The sequence below is a fragment of the Acomys minous genome (genome assembly GCF_964271855.1).
Source record: "Acomys minous genome assembly, chromosome: 4".
Lineage (NCBI taxonomy): Eukaryota > Metazoa > Chordata > Mammalia > Rodentia > Muridae > Acomys > Acomys minous.
Genome location: NC_140486.1, coordinates 46318685 through 46335977, shown reverse-complemented (window position 1 = coordinate 46335977; position 17293 = coordinate 46318685). Strand labels below are relative to the sequence as shown.

The following is a 17293-nucleotide window of genomic DNA, read 5'->3' as shown; positions in this document are numbered from 1 at the left end:
CTGGTTTAAGCTGAACTGAACTACCAGAGCTTTAAAATTGCCACCTTGCATTTTAATAAAGTTTTTAAAAAATTTCCAAGTAAACTCATATCTACAGATTCTTCTAAGTTTTTATTTATTATTATTTTTATTGTGTATGTATTGTGCATGTTGAGGGGGTTGCCACAGCATACCTGTGAAGGTCAGAGGACAACCTGATGGAACAGAGTCTCGTTTCCTGCCATCTCCATATTCTGTTGAGTGGGAGTACAGGATGCTCCAAATGGAACTTAGAGGAAACGGTGCCTGACTACACACATACATACAGAACAGAGGCTTGGTCATATTTCTCCTTTATATACTGTTTTAAGATTCACTGTTGGACAATTAGTATTAAAGACTGTTGAAGGATTTCTTTCTTTCTTCTTTTGTTGTTATTTTGTTTGGTTTGGTTTTTGAGGCAGGGTTTCTCTGTGTAGCCCTGGCTGGCCCGGACTCACTTTGTAGACCAGGCTGGCCTGGAACTCACAGTGATCCACCTGCCTCTGCCTCCCTGAGTTCTTGGATTAAAGGCGTGCGCCACCATGCCAGGCTGTTGAGGGATTTCTAACGCATCAACTGTTAACTACTTCCTTTAGATCATCATTAAGATTTCCTATTCTTGTTTCTTTAAATTTCTTAAATTTCCCACTTGCAGAATTCAGGTAACAGCTGCTTTCGTCCTACATTGACCCTGACAGACTCAGAAATTTAGTATAACAAGCAGAATAAAGAATGCCAAAGAGTTAAGGCATTCTTAATGAGATGAATGCACGAGAAGTGTACAGCAAGGATGCTAGCATAGTGTATGTAGCATAGTGCTGCCAAATAAACACAGTAACAATAGGAAAGAAAGGATCAACGGCTTGTATGAAGTACCTGCCTGGTCAATATTATGTTGATTACTTATTGTTTTTAGGCCCTAGAAAAGCCCCAGATGCCAAAGCTTTGATAACTGCCAATAGGGTGGTTCCAGCTGGTACACAACTCGTAACGTGTTGTGACCTTTCCCTGAGTACTGGCTATGATCTCAATTTCTCATCTGAAAGTGAGGGGATGGGAAGAGATGATCTCTTACCTAACACACAAAACAAGCTCTGCGAACTCCAGGCCTCACTTCTTGGGTCCAACTACAACATTTACATTTTACATGGCATCAAAAATAGCATTTTAAGCCAGGTGTGGTGGTGCATGCCTGCAATCCCAGCACTCAGGGAGGTGGAGGCAGGTGGATTGCTGTGAGTTCAAGGCCAGCCTGGTCTACAAAGTGAGTCCAGGACAAAGAAACCCTGTTTTGAAAAACAAATAAAAGAAATGGAAACCCGAAATTCCAATTATAAAACAAAACACGAAATTACAGCAACATAAAACAGTGTCCATAGCAAACCAGTAAAGCATTAATGTTCACATGACAACCATAAGGTCATAAATCAGTGCACTGCCCCAACATGAAATGATTAATCATGCACTAAACTGCATATCATTTCACAATAGTTTTCAAAATTTGGCTATCAAATATGCTTTCATAATAGCCATGGCTAAATATTATTATGGAAACTTATGAAATAAACTAGAGTAAAGGCTAATTTATTATTTAATAAACATAATAAGCTATAAGTTTATAAGTTTCAAACACTGAATATCTATTAAACTCTCAAGTTAGTAACAAAAAATAGATATTCAAGGGACAATATTTAGCCTTTCCCTTCTCCACATACACACACACATATATATAATACCCTCATATGTGATTGGAAAAAAAATCTAAAATAAGAGGTACCTTCTTAAACCCATTGTCTTACAGACACTAAGTCTCATTGAAGCTTGCTAAAATGAAAAGAGGTATTCTGAAGTACTTAAAGTGAAGAGCTGGGTTACTCTAAATAAGTATGTTTAAGCACATAGCTCAACCAAGATGGGCTATTAATATTCAAACTGTCCCAGAGAGTAAGTTAAGGGATGACAAGCTTTCATTCAAAACTATTGGCTTTAAGGACTCTATTGAAATACAGTTTAAGTAGCTATCTAGTACTTACAGAGCCCAGTAATTTATGTTGTCTATTTGCCTACTTTGCTAATATACTAGCAGAAAACCATAACACATGGAAAGAGTCGTACTCCACAGTCAGCTGATAATTTATTTATAAAAGTGCACTGTGAAATATGAAATGGTTGTAGCAACCATGTAGGCCCCACGATTATCTTAACTAAGTTCAAGTCATTGGATTTTCTTTAATAACCACTTAAAGTGGGACAAATATGAAATTAATCTTGGCAGAAATAAAAGCATATTGCAAAATTTTCCTTAGTTTGATAACAAATCATCACTAGAAACATTACTTCGCCACTCTTAGCACCTCACGTCAAAGCAGCATTGCAGTCCCCACAGGTACACTCCCTTTAATCACTTAAAAAGCAACTGTTGATCCAGATTTTTAAAATTTGTCCTTAAAATTATGTTTCTTCCTCTATTACATGCCTCTGCTGCTTCTCTCTTTGTCCTCCCCGCCCCGATGGTGGGATTTGGGGGGCTTGAAGCCACTAGCTCCAGTTAACCTTGTAATGTAGAAAAATTTTAATATGTAAAATGAAAAAGACATTGTTAAAGGTTACACCCAAATATAGAAATGATCACATGATTCAAAAGGAAGGAAGAAAGCACTTGAGATTCGTTTTAAAATATAAGTTCCCTTAGGAGAACTTGAAAAATACAAAACCAAGGGGGGAAAAATGAGAGCAATTGGCTGAACAAACCTACAGAAACAAGTAATTGATCTCTTCTGTAAAGACCAAAGATAGATATTTTTTTCTTGTAGCTTAACCCAACACATTTCTTAAAAATTCTTTACACAAAGGGATTCACCACCTTATATTCTGCATAGCTCAGAAATACAGAAACAAATGCTTATTAATTTGGCAACTATTTACACTGTATTAAACAATTACTTGTGGCAAAAGTATTATCACAATGGCTTCAGAACAGTGGACAGTACTCAACACGAGCCTATTCGGCCTGTTTAATATATTCACACAGTAGGACCCAAACCTTCATAATAACTAAACAGTGAACAACTATTAAAGAGAAAAATGTCTTTGAAGATTTATGCTGCAGACCTAACTGAAATATAAATGAAGGCCTCCCAAAATAACTAGGCTAGAGTGCATTGCGATGCACACAACTCACCATGAACGAACTCAGAAGCTCAAGTCTGGCACCCACAGAAAAGATACCATTCACCACATTCTCTCCTCAGTCAAGTCCCAAAAGACCTCTAAAGTGATCTGTGCCTTCCTACTAGTTATTTACTGCAACTTGCATCGTATCATCATGTGTGCAAAGCATATGTAAAAACAAGTCATAGAACTCATAAACATTCAATAATATATGGAAAATGGCCAAAAAAAGTATCTGTAGCAGAAGTGAACAAAAACAAAGTAACACTATGAATACAAGTTAAATTGTCAATTAAAATATACAGAGATTAGCCAAAGAAACATTACAGGAATTTCGTTAAGAACTGACTAACGGCTTATTGCACATTTCTGTATTAGTCATTCCATGCTAACTTGACACACCTGAGTACACAATAGCTGAAGTTCCTCTTAAAATCACTCATACTGATCTTTAAAAAGAGACAACAATCCTACCATAAAGGTAACTATATATAAGCCAGTAAGTATATGCTCAAAAGCAAACCACACCCAGAGGTCATTTCATATAATGGATATCAACTAACAGTAAGCTCACAACAGCACTGAACACCCACTGTCACAATCTTTGGAAGGCAAGGAAGGAGGTAAGACATTAAACAAGTACCTATCAAAAGAAAAGGCTAAGTGTGGACAAAATAAACCTAATCTTTCCTTTATACTTTGTTTCCCTCTCAGACAACCTCTAGTCTTGAGTTAAGCAAGATGAAAGAGGAGCAAAATGTGTTTCACTCAGTCCATACTCCTACAGTTTTTCAATTTCATTTCTTTTGTAAAACTCAACACAGATATAACCAATAATGAGAGATGTCCAAATCTCTTAAGTGTTAGTAGCATCATTAAAAATCTAACACCCCCCAAAAAAGGATACTCAAGGAAGACTGAATTTATAAGCCCATCTTGCATTATTCTTTTTCTCTAATCATCCTAACTTGCAAACAAAATTTCAACACTATCCCTAAAAGCTCTATTTCCACTGAAAACCGTTAACTCTCTCTACTTGTTTTCTGCAATGCACACTATTAATGTAGAATTGAAACACGGTGGAAGAAAATCAAATTATACTGAAGTGTGTCTGCTTTGATTATGTCTATGTTAAGCTTACTGAATTTTAAATTGTACCGTTAGAATTGGGTGTTCATTTATTAAGAATGGATCTGAGCATTAATCACCTTTACTACCAATGAACTTAAACCTTAAAAAACAAAACAAAAAATTCTTAATCATGATATTCACAAGTTTACAATTTAATGTGCTAACCTAGCCTATCTATAGAAATTGCCTTTCTCCCCAAATTTAACGTGAGGTAGTTTGCACTAACATTCTGGGGAGAAAATATTTTAATTATTTAAGAATTCAAATTAAAACATACGCTTTCTTTGAAAATTCCACGTGCTGTTACTAGTGGCGTTACTATTTTCTATGTAAAGTCAGAGTATTCAATCATGCTATGGCCTCAGCATGTTGATTTAGTGGCTCATGACTCGGGGTCACTGATCACAGCTAATGTTTGGCAACCACCATGCATCATATACAGAGAGCAACCAATTTCAGTTCTGCCAGGGCTGCTGCTGGGAAACAATAGAAGAATTCAATAGTGGTCAGAAAGGAAACATTGTCTCAATGGATTGGGTGAAGCTTTGTTCTGGGTAATCCCAGGTCCCAGTGCTAAGAGTCAAACTTTCAAGCACAGGGCATGATCCTGTGTATTCTGCCTTGTGAAAAGACACTGGTGATTAAGAGCTAAATCATATGTCATTATAAAATTAATCATTTCCTGGACATTGAGAAGAACTTCTGAAGCACCACACCATCATAGCCTTGCCTACCTTTGTAAGGGAAGAGACTCAACAAAAACGTGAACATTTTTATATGTCACTAAGTGTAAAAGTTAAAGCATTAACATTATTTAATGATTTAAGGATAAGATTTATTGTTCATGTCCAAGATTTTATGCCTTATTGACAAATCATAGTACATGCAAGTTAAGTCTTGGTTCCACTAACACATATATATTTTATTATATATTATATATATAATAAAAAGTGAAAAGTTTTATGATGGTTTTCAGGGCAAGAAATTTCCTAAATGTATAATTTTCCTTGTGTAATCATGTTTATAAATCAATTTAATAGCTCCCTCTAGATAATCAAATCAATTATAGTTACTCTTTTATGAGACTTAACCACATGAAATCTACTGTTGAAGATTTAAGATTGGAAAATTTAAAACAGAGCATGTGTCTTAACATCTGAAAAACGGTTTATGCAATAAAAAAAAAAAACTACCTAAATGTCCTTGTTGGAAGTATCTTAAAGCTCTAATTCAGAAATAGTGAAAATATTGCGGTCATTTTTCCCCAAAATAAGAGACAACTAATTGTTGAGTAATAGACTCACGGTCACTACTATTAGTCAGTATAAATAGTAACTACCTATCTCCTAGGATACATAAGAACAAAGGTGGTTTTCCCTCCTCTTGATAAGATATAACTAGGCTGCTTAGAAAAACAGATCAGAGTCTAAATCTAATTTTTTTTCCAATAAAAGCTTCCTACCTGTGAGGGAAAGAGATATCTTGTGTGTGTGTCAATGTCAGGATAACGTTCAGAGAAAAGCAATTTTTAAGAGTTGTAAGGATATATAGCTCAGTGACAGACTGTTTGAAGGCACTGCCTATGAGCTTTAAGTCAAATCTCTTCAAATGACTAGTTAATAGGAGCAATGAAAATGACGAATAGTTAGGAAAACATTGATGGGACTACACACAAGGATGGGACTCCGCTTAATTAAAAAACAAAACAACAGCAAGCAGCCAAGTGATTAGTCAGCCTTGGATTACTACAATCCACTTCATACCTAAAATATAGAAGCCAGCATTTACATGACTTGACGATGAGGGCCCAACAAGCGTAGAGAACCCAAGCCTCTCAGCACACTTAACTTACAAGTTGGCCTTAGTAATTCCACTGTAACAGACCTTTGTGAGGTCAGACAGAAATGTCAGCGTTCTTTATAACTGACTGAGAAAAAAATAAGAGAGACGTACATGGCGCCGCCTAACAGAAGCCTGGAAACTCTATAATCACGAGTTACCTGCCAGAGCTCCTGTAGGAGCAACTCAGAGCATGGTGGCAGCAGCTCCTTCTCTGAGGCAGCTGCGAAGTGGACACCAACCGTCTACTTTAGGCTAGTCTAACACCAGTCTAGGTCACTGCTCGCTGCCCTGCTCTAACAGTTTCACAACTCAGAGTGTTCAGACTGAACACCAGGGCTCCGTGCTGCTACTTCCAGCTCTTAGCCCTTTAACTGCACGATAACATTTCACACAGTACTCGTAAAGCAATGGCGTAACATGCAAGCATTTTCTAGTAATAACATATTCTAAAACAGCTAAGTTAATATGCACAATAAATGCATATATGAGTAGACATACTTTCTTGCTTTCATGTTAAGTTTTACTTAAGATACTTGTTACTGAGCAATTCTGATTTAAAGTTTCCAAATGCAAGTTTCAATACGCACCAGCAAGAAACGATTACTATTTAACCAAACAACCAAAGTGCTCCTGTATAGAGGAGTTCTTTAGATTTTTTTTCTAACATGCCTCCTTTCAAGAGACCACTTCCCTCTCAGTTATTTGCAAAAGTATACAAATCTCTAGGAAACACTTACTGATGAAATTCTAAAAACGTATCAAGCCATGTTCAATGCATCCTTCTCATGAAACAGAGAGAAGTGTTAACTTACCTTGAATACCCATCAGAAAAAACCGATCGGCCTGGGAAGCTCATAGTCCCCAAGGAAGCCAGGCTGTCCTCTCCAGACCCTTGGCACCTATTCCAGTTTTCAGAACCAACGGGAATTGGTGGAATGACATTAAAAACAGGCTTCTGCTCCTGTTGCTGAGAAAGGGACGCTGCATTCATGTCATAGTGGTACATCTGTCCTCCAGAGGTACTCACGCCATGAACAGAAATGGCAGACATCTTATTACCAATTATATTTGTCCCAGAAAAGCTTGCCTGACAATAAGCTGGGCCCAGCTTCTCTTGCTTAATTACCCCAGGGGTGCAAAGTTCAATGAAATCGTCTTTTTCTGTTTTCACTTGGGGCAGTGTCACACCGCTGGGGCTTGAGAAGATCGTTTCTCCAGTCTCCTTAATTTTAGGTTTAGTGTCCGGTAAAATGAGAGGCTTACAGTCCTCGTTCGCAGCATCCCCTTCCAAAAGGAATGGATCATCATCTCCAGCCAAAGGAGAAAGCAAGTTGTCATCTATCAGCAGGTCTGACCTCCAGGGGCTCTCGTTTGCCTCTTTACCTGGGGACCCGGCAGAAAATTCCAAATCCTGCAAGATGTCAAAGGTGCTTTGGTGTGTGGCATACAATTTCACTCCGCCACCGTTGGAGCCAGCCTGGCTTTTTAGATTTTGCTGTTCTGAGGACCCATTAGAGGGACTTTTGGGGATCTCTTTCTCTGTGGGGGCAGCACATCCAGTCGCAGACTTTGAGCTCTTGGGGTTCTCTGGAACACTGGTGGTCGACGACCTATTGAGGTTTGCAATACTTTCTTCCAGGAGCCGAAAGTCTGTTTCCCCAGAGGGAAGGCTAATTTGGCCCTGCTGTGGGTATCCCAAGTCATTTCCCATCACTTTTGTTTCTGTCTCTCCCATGTACAGTCCCATGGACAGTGAAACTGCTTTGGACAAATCGGGCTGCTGCTGCGCATTGCTTGTTGAGCCTTTTGTAAAATCAAGGAGGATCCTCCGCTGCTTGGGATCTCTCTGAGAGGCGGCAGCCAGTGAGGATAAAGACGCAGAAACCTTCACTGTAGCTCCTCCCCTTTGGGTTTTATAAAAGTCCATCACATTTCCCTTTTCCTGGCCAAGCAAACTGCTGGGGACTTCTTCTCTGCCAGAGGGAGCTAAGGATTCTTTGGAGTCCATTGGTAAATATTAACTAAAAAAGAAAAAAAAAAAAAAGAAAGAAAGAAAGAAAAAAGAAAAAAAAGAGGGCATAATAAGCTATAAAAGCACATTATCTCTGATCCAATTAGTAGAGACAGCCTATTAAAGGAACCCTTTAGGTAACTCCCAAATCAAAGTCTCCATCATCAGAAGAGTTCCTTCCCACCTTCTCAAACAAAGCTATACCCCCTTGCTCCCATCCAGTGTGCCACATTTTAAAAAGCACAAGGCAGCTAGCTCATTTGCAAGGCCGAGGACAAAGTTATACTGAATTGATTAGAATTTGGCTATTTATCCTGCCACTCACCAAATGTGTAACTCTGGTAACCACAGGAACTGTAATTTGTTATATGTGATTATTCTAAAGGTTCAAATTCTTGTCAAAGTATTTACTCTTGTTTTGTTTTGTTTTTTAATGACATGATCTTTAAAATTCCAACCCCCCTTTTCAATCAAGGGTGATTGCCTTCCTGGAAACCAATACATAAAGCGTTTGATAACTACTACAGCATAATTGTTTACGCCTTATGGCTCACAAGTTCACCTGTGCCAATCCCCCATGTCTAACCTTTTCAAGGTGCAACCTACTGAAGAATTATGCACATTTTATTTGAAAAGAGTAAGCAGTTCTGATCTGCTTATCTTGTAATAGGCTAGGGAAAGGCTCCTATTTTTAAACAAATTTTTTCAACTAGATATGCCTGGCTAGCAGTGCCTACCTTCAAACTTTGGACATAAGCAATGCTATGTATTGTATATAACCTAAAATCTGTATTTTTAAAAGTAGAGTAGAATTTGTGCTAGCTTTTCCAATACAATTTTAACTTATTTAAATAGTTTAATAGAGCAGAGTTTATAAAGACTAACACCAAGATTTATCAAGTTATATTTCTTTTTTTAATTGATCAATACAAAATACAAAATACTTTATCTCTAAATCTAAGATAGTTTTCTTTTCCAAGTATGTAAATACTAGAAAAAAATTGAAAAATTGAACTGTAGAATCACAGATAAAAGCAAATAAAACCCATTCAAGAAAATGTTCAGAATAATTATCTCTGCAGCTTTAAGTCTTTATTGTATTCCTCCAGATTGCTAGTAGATTATTAATAATCAAAATGTTTTAGGAGGCGGGCAAAGACTACGATTAAGTATATTTGTGATCTCCTCCCATAAAACGGTAAACTTTTCCTATACCAAGGCACTAAAAAGTATGACTATCTTTACTTAGAGGAGAATTTGAGGAAGATGGAATGAGGTGGGATCTGACCTAGGCTTCTTCCCAGTACAAGGTTTCTGTCTCAGAACCCAGGTCCTACGCATCTGATAAGGATCTCTAAACATGAGATATCAAATGGACCAGAATGAATTTTCACACCCGCTTTTTTTGACAGCTGCCTTCAAGCCTGAAACCAAAACAATATTTCATAAAACGAGAAGCTCCTTTAAACGATATTTATCCCCCTAATTAAACTGCAAACAACCCTGCGACATTAGCCATCCCTCACAAACTGTGCCAAGGGTCTTAAGTGGTAAGCCCGCACTTATAAAGCCTTCAATCTCAAACGTCAAAGCAGCACTTGTCAAAAATCGCTGCATTTAAACAAAACAAAACAAAACTGCGGTTAGGGAGGGTCTCTTTCTAAAAGCGGACCACTTAGAAAAGTCAGGCGCGAAAGCATGCCTGTGCCCAAGTCGTTGGCGATGGGGGCGGGGGGGGGGGAGAGAAGGAGGGAGAAAGGTGGGAGGTGAAGGGAGAAATGTGTCCAGACCTGTTGAGTTCTCCGCGGCACGCCCACTTCTAGCAGATAAGGCCAGGCGGGCGAAGTCTCGGCTGCAGGCTCCGAGCCCCGCGTCCGCCCTACACGCCCGCAGCCCGCAGCCGCGCGCCCTGAGCCCGCGGATCCCAGCCGCCGCTCCGCCTTCCCCCGGGAAGAGCGGGTGTCCGGGCGGCCCCCCGAGGACAGAGAAGACCGGAGGGCTCAAGGCAAAAGCAAAAGAAGCAAAAAGAAAAAAAAAAAAAAAAAAAAAAAAGGACGCCAGACTCCCGCCCCGGGGCGCGCGAGGCTCCACCGCGGGGCAGCGGACCGGGCCAGGGTTGGCGGTGCGGGGAGAGGAAGCGCTGCCGCTGTCACCGCCGAGGCCCTTTCGTCACCGCCACCCTGCCCTCGCCAGCCTCCACCCCCAACCCCCTGGCTGACAAAAGTTTGCCAAGTCCGGCCGCCCAGCCTGCCGAACCCCTCGGGGGAGCGCGCCCAGTCCCGCTCGCCTCACCGCGGGCGCCCGCTCGCCCGCCCAGCCCCCGCTCACCTCAGCACCCGCGCGCTCGCCCGCCCGCCCGCGGCTCCCACCGCAGCCAGATAAACAAGTCGGCGTGCGGACGCGGGAGGCGCGCGTGTCACGGAGAAGGAAGTCAACAGTCGCCCCCTCTTCTCCATGGGGGAGGGGAGAACCCCTAGCGCGGAAAGTCGCCCGTTCCCGGCTGACAAGCGGGGCCCCGCGCCGCTCCCGTCTCCAGCGCGCGTCCCCCGTCCCGGCGCCGCGCCGCCGGGCTGCGGCGTCTCGTTCCACCCACTTAGAATCCGTCCCCGACGGGCGGGCGGGCGGGCGGCGACTCGGGCTCTAGGCACTGACTCGAGCTCGCAAAATGGAGGAGGCGGAGGGGGGGGTAGGAAGGGAGGGAGACGCGGACACGCGAAAGGGCCGCCCGGCCGCGGCAGGCGAGCGGGACCGAGCGAGGGGCGGGCGGAGGCGGTGCCACAGCGCGCACACACTCGCACACACGCGCTCCCACTCCACCCCCGGCCGCTCCCCGCCTGAGGGGCCGCTCGGCGGCCGCGGGGAACGGTGCAACCTGTTGGTGACAGTCGGCAACTGCAAGGGCGCCCGCGGCCCTCACCCCCTTCGCCCAGCGCGCGGGCACCGCCAGCCCGGCCCCGACGGCGCCTTGCAAGCCCTGGGCTCCGGGCATCGCCTCCCCTAGGGCGAGCGTGGCTTCACCTTCCCCACCCAAGAAAAGAGAAAAAGTACGGCGGCGGGTGCCGACCTGGCCTGGGAGGGAAACCGAGTTTCTTTAGTTTCTCTTCTCCCAGTCTCCTTCCCTCCCCCGCCCAGCTCCGCGGCTTGGAACCACTCAGGAGCCCGCCCGGTGGGTCCGCCGCCAGAACCCCCGAGGGTGACAGCCAGCCGGCCGAGCCGCACGGGTGGTCCGAGCCCGCGAACTGCCGAGTTGCGCGAAGTGTGTCATACTAGCGGTGGGGCTACAGGATGGCACGGAAACGGTGCTGCAGCGCCTCGGCCGCTTTCGGGGCAGGACGGCAGACACGCCCTCTGGGGAGGATTGGGGAGGGGGGGAGGGCAGAGGAGAGAGGGTCAGTGCATACGTACTGTGAGCCCTGGGGGGACTCGCGTGCTGGCAGGTCCCCCACCCCCGCATCGTCTGGGCGGCCCCGTCTGCAGCCGCCGCCGCCGCCGCGCGCGCTCGCACCCGGAGAAGTTGCAAAGCAGAACCCACCCTCCTCCGCGCCCCGACCGTCCCCCACCCTCTTCCCCGAGTCTGAGAGGAGGCGGCGGCGGCGGCGGCAGCAGGAGGCGCCGCCTGCCAAGTTCAACCCCCACCGCTCCCTCCCTGCCTGCCAGCGCTCACACTCGGAGGAAGTTGCACGCCGAATGCAAAACCTCTAGCGAGCTGGATTTCTTTGCACTTTAAAAATTGCGATTAAGGAAGCATTGGCGGGGGGGGGGGGAGGGCTGGGGTGTGTGCGTGTGCAGGCCTAGAAGCAAGTTGCAGACTGAATAGTAAGTTGCTGGAGAAGTCCGCCCTCCTTTCACCCCAAACTCCTGACCTCTCCTTCCAACCCCTCCAAGGCTAACATCCAAGCTCCCCGCAGGGGCCCCTCCCCCCCGAATCTTGAAATTTGATGTCCCGGGCTCAGTGCGGTTGCTTTGCCTTCTGAGTTCCAGGGACCCCTCTCTTCCTCCAAACAAAACAAAACGAAACATGCAGCTTAAAAACGTCAGCGTTTAGCTCCCTCCAGCTGTTCCCGGTACGCTCCTCCGGGTGTCCAAGGGAAACACGTGGCCGGTCCCCCGAGGACAGGAGAGGGGCGTGGGGTGACAGTACCGCCCCGCGGTACCTGCCCCTCCGGTGCCCGCAGCGTTGGGCAGGCTAGGGCGACGCCGGGACCCCACCTCCTCCTCGCGCCACACTTGCTAGGGTTTGGAGGACCAGGGGAAAAGGTGTTGCGGTGTTGCTTTGGGATGCGGGAAAATAACTTTTACGTCCCCACAGGTGCCAGCATTTGGTACTTATGACAAGAGCGGAGGCTGAGGTGACTCCACCTCATCCCCTCCCGGGGCGCTCCGCTACAGCCGTTCGCACCGCACTTGGACTCCGAAGCCAGCCGCCTCTGCCTGACCTCTGGAAGATCCCTGATTGGGGAAGCGCGTGCCGGAAGTCTCTCGCCGCCATCTTGGTAAAGAGCGGTGACGCCGCGCTGCCACCATCTTGGCAAAGGTGCCCAATGGCGTCAAAACCGAGTCGCCCCTCCTTGGTTGGAAAGCATAACTGCTGCCCAGTGTGTAGTCCGCTATGCAAAGGGAGAACGTGGTTGTAAGCAGGAGCCTTGTACAGAGAAGCTCCACAGTGGCTACCTCTATGGGATCCAGGGCTGACATCTTGGCAAAGGAGCAGAAGCTTGGCGCCTCGAAAAGGAAAACCGGTACCTGTGTTTATGAAGAGCCCTTGAGCCACTTGGAGTTGACAAAAAACAAACAAACAAACAAACAAACAAACATAAAACTTTTTAAGTCGAGAAGAGAGAGTCAACCAGGCTCATAGGGGACACTGAGAACTTAGACCCATCACTCTACATTTCTTGCATGCCTGTTTTCCCCACCTGCTGAGGCTCAAGTATTGGGATCAGATATCTTGTGAATTTGGTCCCCAAACTTCCAACAGATTCCTGTGAGGGAGGGTACCCGATCCTATAATAAGTTTCATAATAATATGATTATCCTTGATGTTTGCCTTTTCAAAAAGAGCTAGGGATTGTGCATATATACCATATTCGTCTGTGTTTCCATACCACAAACATTCTAAATAGCTGAATCACTCATTGAAAGAATCTACTTCATTTCTCTTGTATGTTTGCATTGTCAGTGGTAGTTGCTTTTTATTTTTGAATAATTTATAATTTAAAAGAATTCACACTTAACAGTTTCCCTTTCCTTTTTTTTTTTGCATGTTTAACAATTCTTAGTGTAGAAGAACACTTCATTTTAAGTTTTGAATATCTTTTGCATATATTTTCAGTTGACCAAATAAATGAACTTTTCTTATTCTCTCTCTTTAGTGGCCCAATTATGCCCTAGTTTGTTACTTTAATAGAAAAACGCCCCATGCTTTAATCTGTCATATTTATTTTAAAATATGCTTAAACTCTTAATAATTAATCATATTTGCACAGTAATAAAAATAGTTATGAGTTTTGCTTAATACTCATTGATTCTTCTGCCCAGTTTTGCTGGAAGTGTTGAATGAAATAGATATTATTTTATTATACTTCTTGGGAAGTACTAGCCTCCCACATGCTAGGAAAGTGCTTGGCTAAGGAGCTGTGCCACTAGTTTTGTTAGTGAGGGTTACTATTGCTGTGATAAAATACCATGACTAAAAGCAACTTGAGGAGAAAAGGGTTTATTTCACTCACAGTTCCATATAAACAGCCATTACCAAAAGCAGTGAGGACAGGAACCTGGAGGCAGGAGCTTATGCAGAGGCCGTAATGGAATACTGTTTACTGGCTTGCTCTGCCTACTTTCTTTCTTTTTTCAATTTATTTTTTAACTTATATTTAATTTATGATCATTGTATTTTGCTAGCATACATGTCTGTGTGAGGGTGTCAGAAGTCCTGGAACTGGAGTTACAGACAGTTGTGAGCTGCCATGTGGGTGCTGGGAATTGAACCCAGAACCTCTGGAAAAGCAGCCAGTCCTCTTAAGCATTGAGTCATCACTGCAGTCCCATTTGTCTACTTTCTTATAAGACCCCAAGACCACCAGCTCAGGGGAGACACCACTCACAATGAGCTATGCCCTCTCCCATCAATCATTAAGAAAATACCTTATAGACTTGCCTATAGCCCAATATTATGGAGGCATTTTTCTTCATTGAGGTTTCCTCCTCTTAAATTATCTTAGCTTTTTGTCAAGTTGACACAAAACTGTCCAGCACACTTGATTATGCAATATGAGGAATTGAAACTCACAGGCCTTAATCCAATGTCACATAGCTCCTCAGTGTTAAGAATGGAATTCAGTAGTGTTAAAGAGATTTTCCTCACTGATCTCATAATTTACTTGAAGTAGCATTACCAATTCTTGAAAGACTTAAGGGCTCATGGAATTTAAGTGATGAACTTCAAGTAAATAATTTTTTTAAAAACAAATGTTCAGTGTACAGAGGTGAAATTGAAAATTCTGATTACACATTTCTTATGATAGTTAATAACTATTAAGCATCTACTACCTGCCAGACACTACTCAATGTTTTTATACATTATATTTTAACTATTAACATGGTGCTTACTCATCAATAACCCTAGGAAATTAGTATTACTGCAAGGTAAGAAACAGGATTAATTCTTACCTCAGAGATAATGTATTTTATTGTCTCTTAAGAAGAGATGAGAATAAAGTTGACATATTCTATCTTTATCTAACAAAGCCTTAATCTATATTTTTTCATTATGTTTTGTCTCTGGAACACATATAACAGGCTTCAGGTAATATTTTACAGAGTTATAAGAGTTATAAGAACACTGAGTTAGTTAGTCAACTGGGCATAACATCACTTCAGGTTGGTTGGCTAAAGACTTAATAATAATAAAAAAAAAGAACATTACTCAATATCTTCATGCTTGCTTCCAGAGATTTTAACTTCTGGGCACACTTTACCCAAAACAAGTAGACCATATTATATTGTGGCAGTTTCCTGTACAGTTTGATAGTATATTACAAGGTAGTTCATTTGAGTTCATTTGTTGTGTGTGCATTTGTTATGTTCTTTCTCCTCACTAGAATATAAGCCTGAAAGACAGAGACTGAGTCTTTCCTATTCAACACCGTATCTCCAGTGCATACTTGATGCTAGTGAGGGTTAGTTGAGTGAATTGATGAATATGTATTGACTATTATGTCCTAAGACAAACAAAATATTAAGAAGCCTAAGCTGCAACCAGATCACCATAGCATTTGGGCTACAGAGATTGTTCAGAAAGTAAAAGCATTTTTTATTCAAACAGGTCCTTCAGAACCCACATAACAATTCTGGAATATGGCACCAGATGCTTGTAACTACTTCCTCCACCCACCCACCTTCACCCTCCCTCCCACCTTCCCTCACCACAGGGATGTGGGGACAGGGGTACAGAGATAGTGAAATAAACTGGGACTTGCTAGTCTCATAGTGAGAGACCATGTTAAGGGATTAAGATAGAGAGTGGTACAGCAGGGCAAGAAAACTGCTCCTCTAGTCTCCATGTGATCTCACAGATATATGTACCTGACACGGGGATGGGGGGAGAGTGTGTGTGGGGGGGGCAGGGAGAAGAAGAGGGAGGGAGGGAGGGGAAGGAGGAGAAAAGGAAAGCAAGGAAGGCATTTATATAGCACTTGGCATATTATTTAAGTGAATTATTCTTTTTTTTAATCTGCTTTATTATCTCTATTCTCAAAGGAGTAATCCAAGCCACAGGGCGAGATGATCCCCTCGAAAGAAAGACATCAATGCATCTTATGAAGCTCTGCTCCAGGATGTATGCTGGCTGCATTAGAACGACAGGATGGTTCCAAGTCCCACTCGGCTGTTTAAGTCCGTCGTCTTCTATCTGCCCCTTTAGAGTAGGCATAGCGCTCTAGCAGTTGTGATTGGTCTTGCATTTCAACTTGATAAAATTATGGATAACTTGCAAGATTTTTATCTTCCGAAACCTAAAACTCATCGTCATTGATCATTTCGTGGCCTCACCTTGGATGAAGGTCTAAAATTTTTATGAGCTCCATTTCATCTTCCCCGTGTGGTCTATTCCCTTGGTGTACTGGGACTAATGCCAGTGTCTACATAGGGGTCTGTAGTCTTGAGCAAGCTCCCTAACTCACTACACATTAGTTTTTGCCCTTTGTAAAATTGGAATAAAATAATGGTGATTTAAATTACAAAGATTAAGCAAGTTTGATATATGTGAGATACATTAATTTATGAGATATATTAAGTACTCAAATATCATTAACAATTATTAGTCCCTAAAATTCTGAATGTAAATCAATATCTATCATATCTTATCTCTATCAACTTGTTTTCTTCAAGGTTGCCAAATTCAAATAGCCAGAACACTATAAATGTAACATTTATATAATTCCTAATTGTTATGTGGTTCTTCTTGCTATATGTAGTTCATTTTCTATGTATGTAATAATATAAATATATATAACAAATAAAAATAAATAAATATAAAGTTTCTAAAAACACTTATTAATCCCTTTAATTTCAAGTTTCCCTACTTCTTAAGAAGCAGAGAGAGAAATTAAAGGCATTTATAGAATAAGCCAGATTCTACTTGCTTGTGATTCTTTCTTCCTGCTTCACTCCAGTCTTTTTGAAGTCTCTCCCATGCACACTATTGACTGAAATTATTTGTAGCATCTTTCCATTTAGATTTTATAAAATAATGATGTATTTTCATACTCATATTTCATTCTTAATATGGAAACACTTCTGAGGGAAAAACACAAGGGGGCTATGAATCGTTTCGCTGTTGGCAGGGAAATCTATGGAGGAACCTTGGCTCTGGGTTCATCACTTCCTGTACACAAGTGTAAATGTTGCACGAAGACCACATAATTTGGATTTATTGCGATGAATTGACTGGCTTTTGTTTGAAAATATCTCATTCAAGAAAAGGCCCCTCCTAGCACTTTCAGGACCACCTTCACTATTGGTTACCACACAATTTCTCTTTTAAAAGGACACTACTTTGAAACTTATTTTCCTGTAAATGTAAGTCAAATAAATGTTCTTGTTAATGGATGGTTTTGA

The 17293-nt window shown here is 42.4% G+C and overlaps 1 protein-coding gene across 6 annotated transcripts in view; it reads right to left on the bottom strand.

Annotated features, from left to right (window-relative positions):
* The window catches only part of NR3C1 (nuclear receptor subfamily 3 group C member 1), a 123639-nt gene that overhangs the window by 84821 nt on the left and 21525 nt on the right, over positions 1-17293 (bottom strand). Inside the window, exons 1-2 of one of the 6 annotated variants that reach the window (XM_084779982.1) lie at positions 11582-11710; positions 6978-8186 (exon numbers count right to left, since the gene is read on the bottom strand). In XM_084779982.1, the coding sequence (XP_084636108.1) occupies positions 6978-8173 (1196 nt within the window). In that variant the 5' untranslated portion in view covers positions 8174-8186; positions 11582-11710. Of the gene's footprint in view, positions 1-6977; positions 8187-9966; positions 10400-10504; positions 10983-11240; positions 11454-11581; positions 11711-17293 lie in introns of those variants that run through there. The other 5 variants (XM_084779983.1, XM_084779981.1, XM_084779986.1 and 2 more) reach the window with 5 other exon arrangements.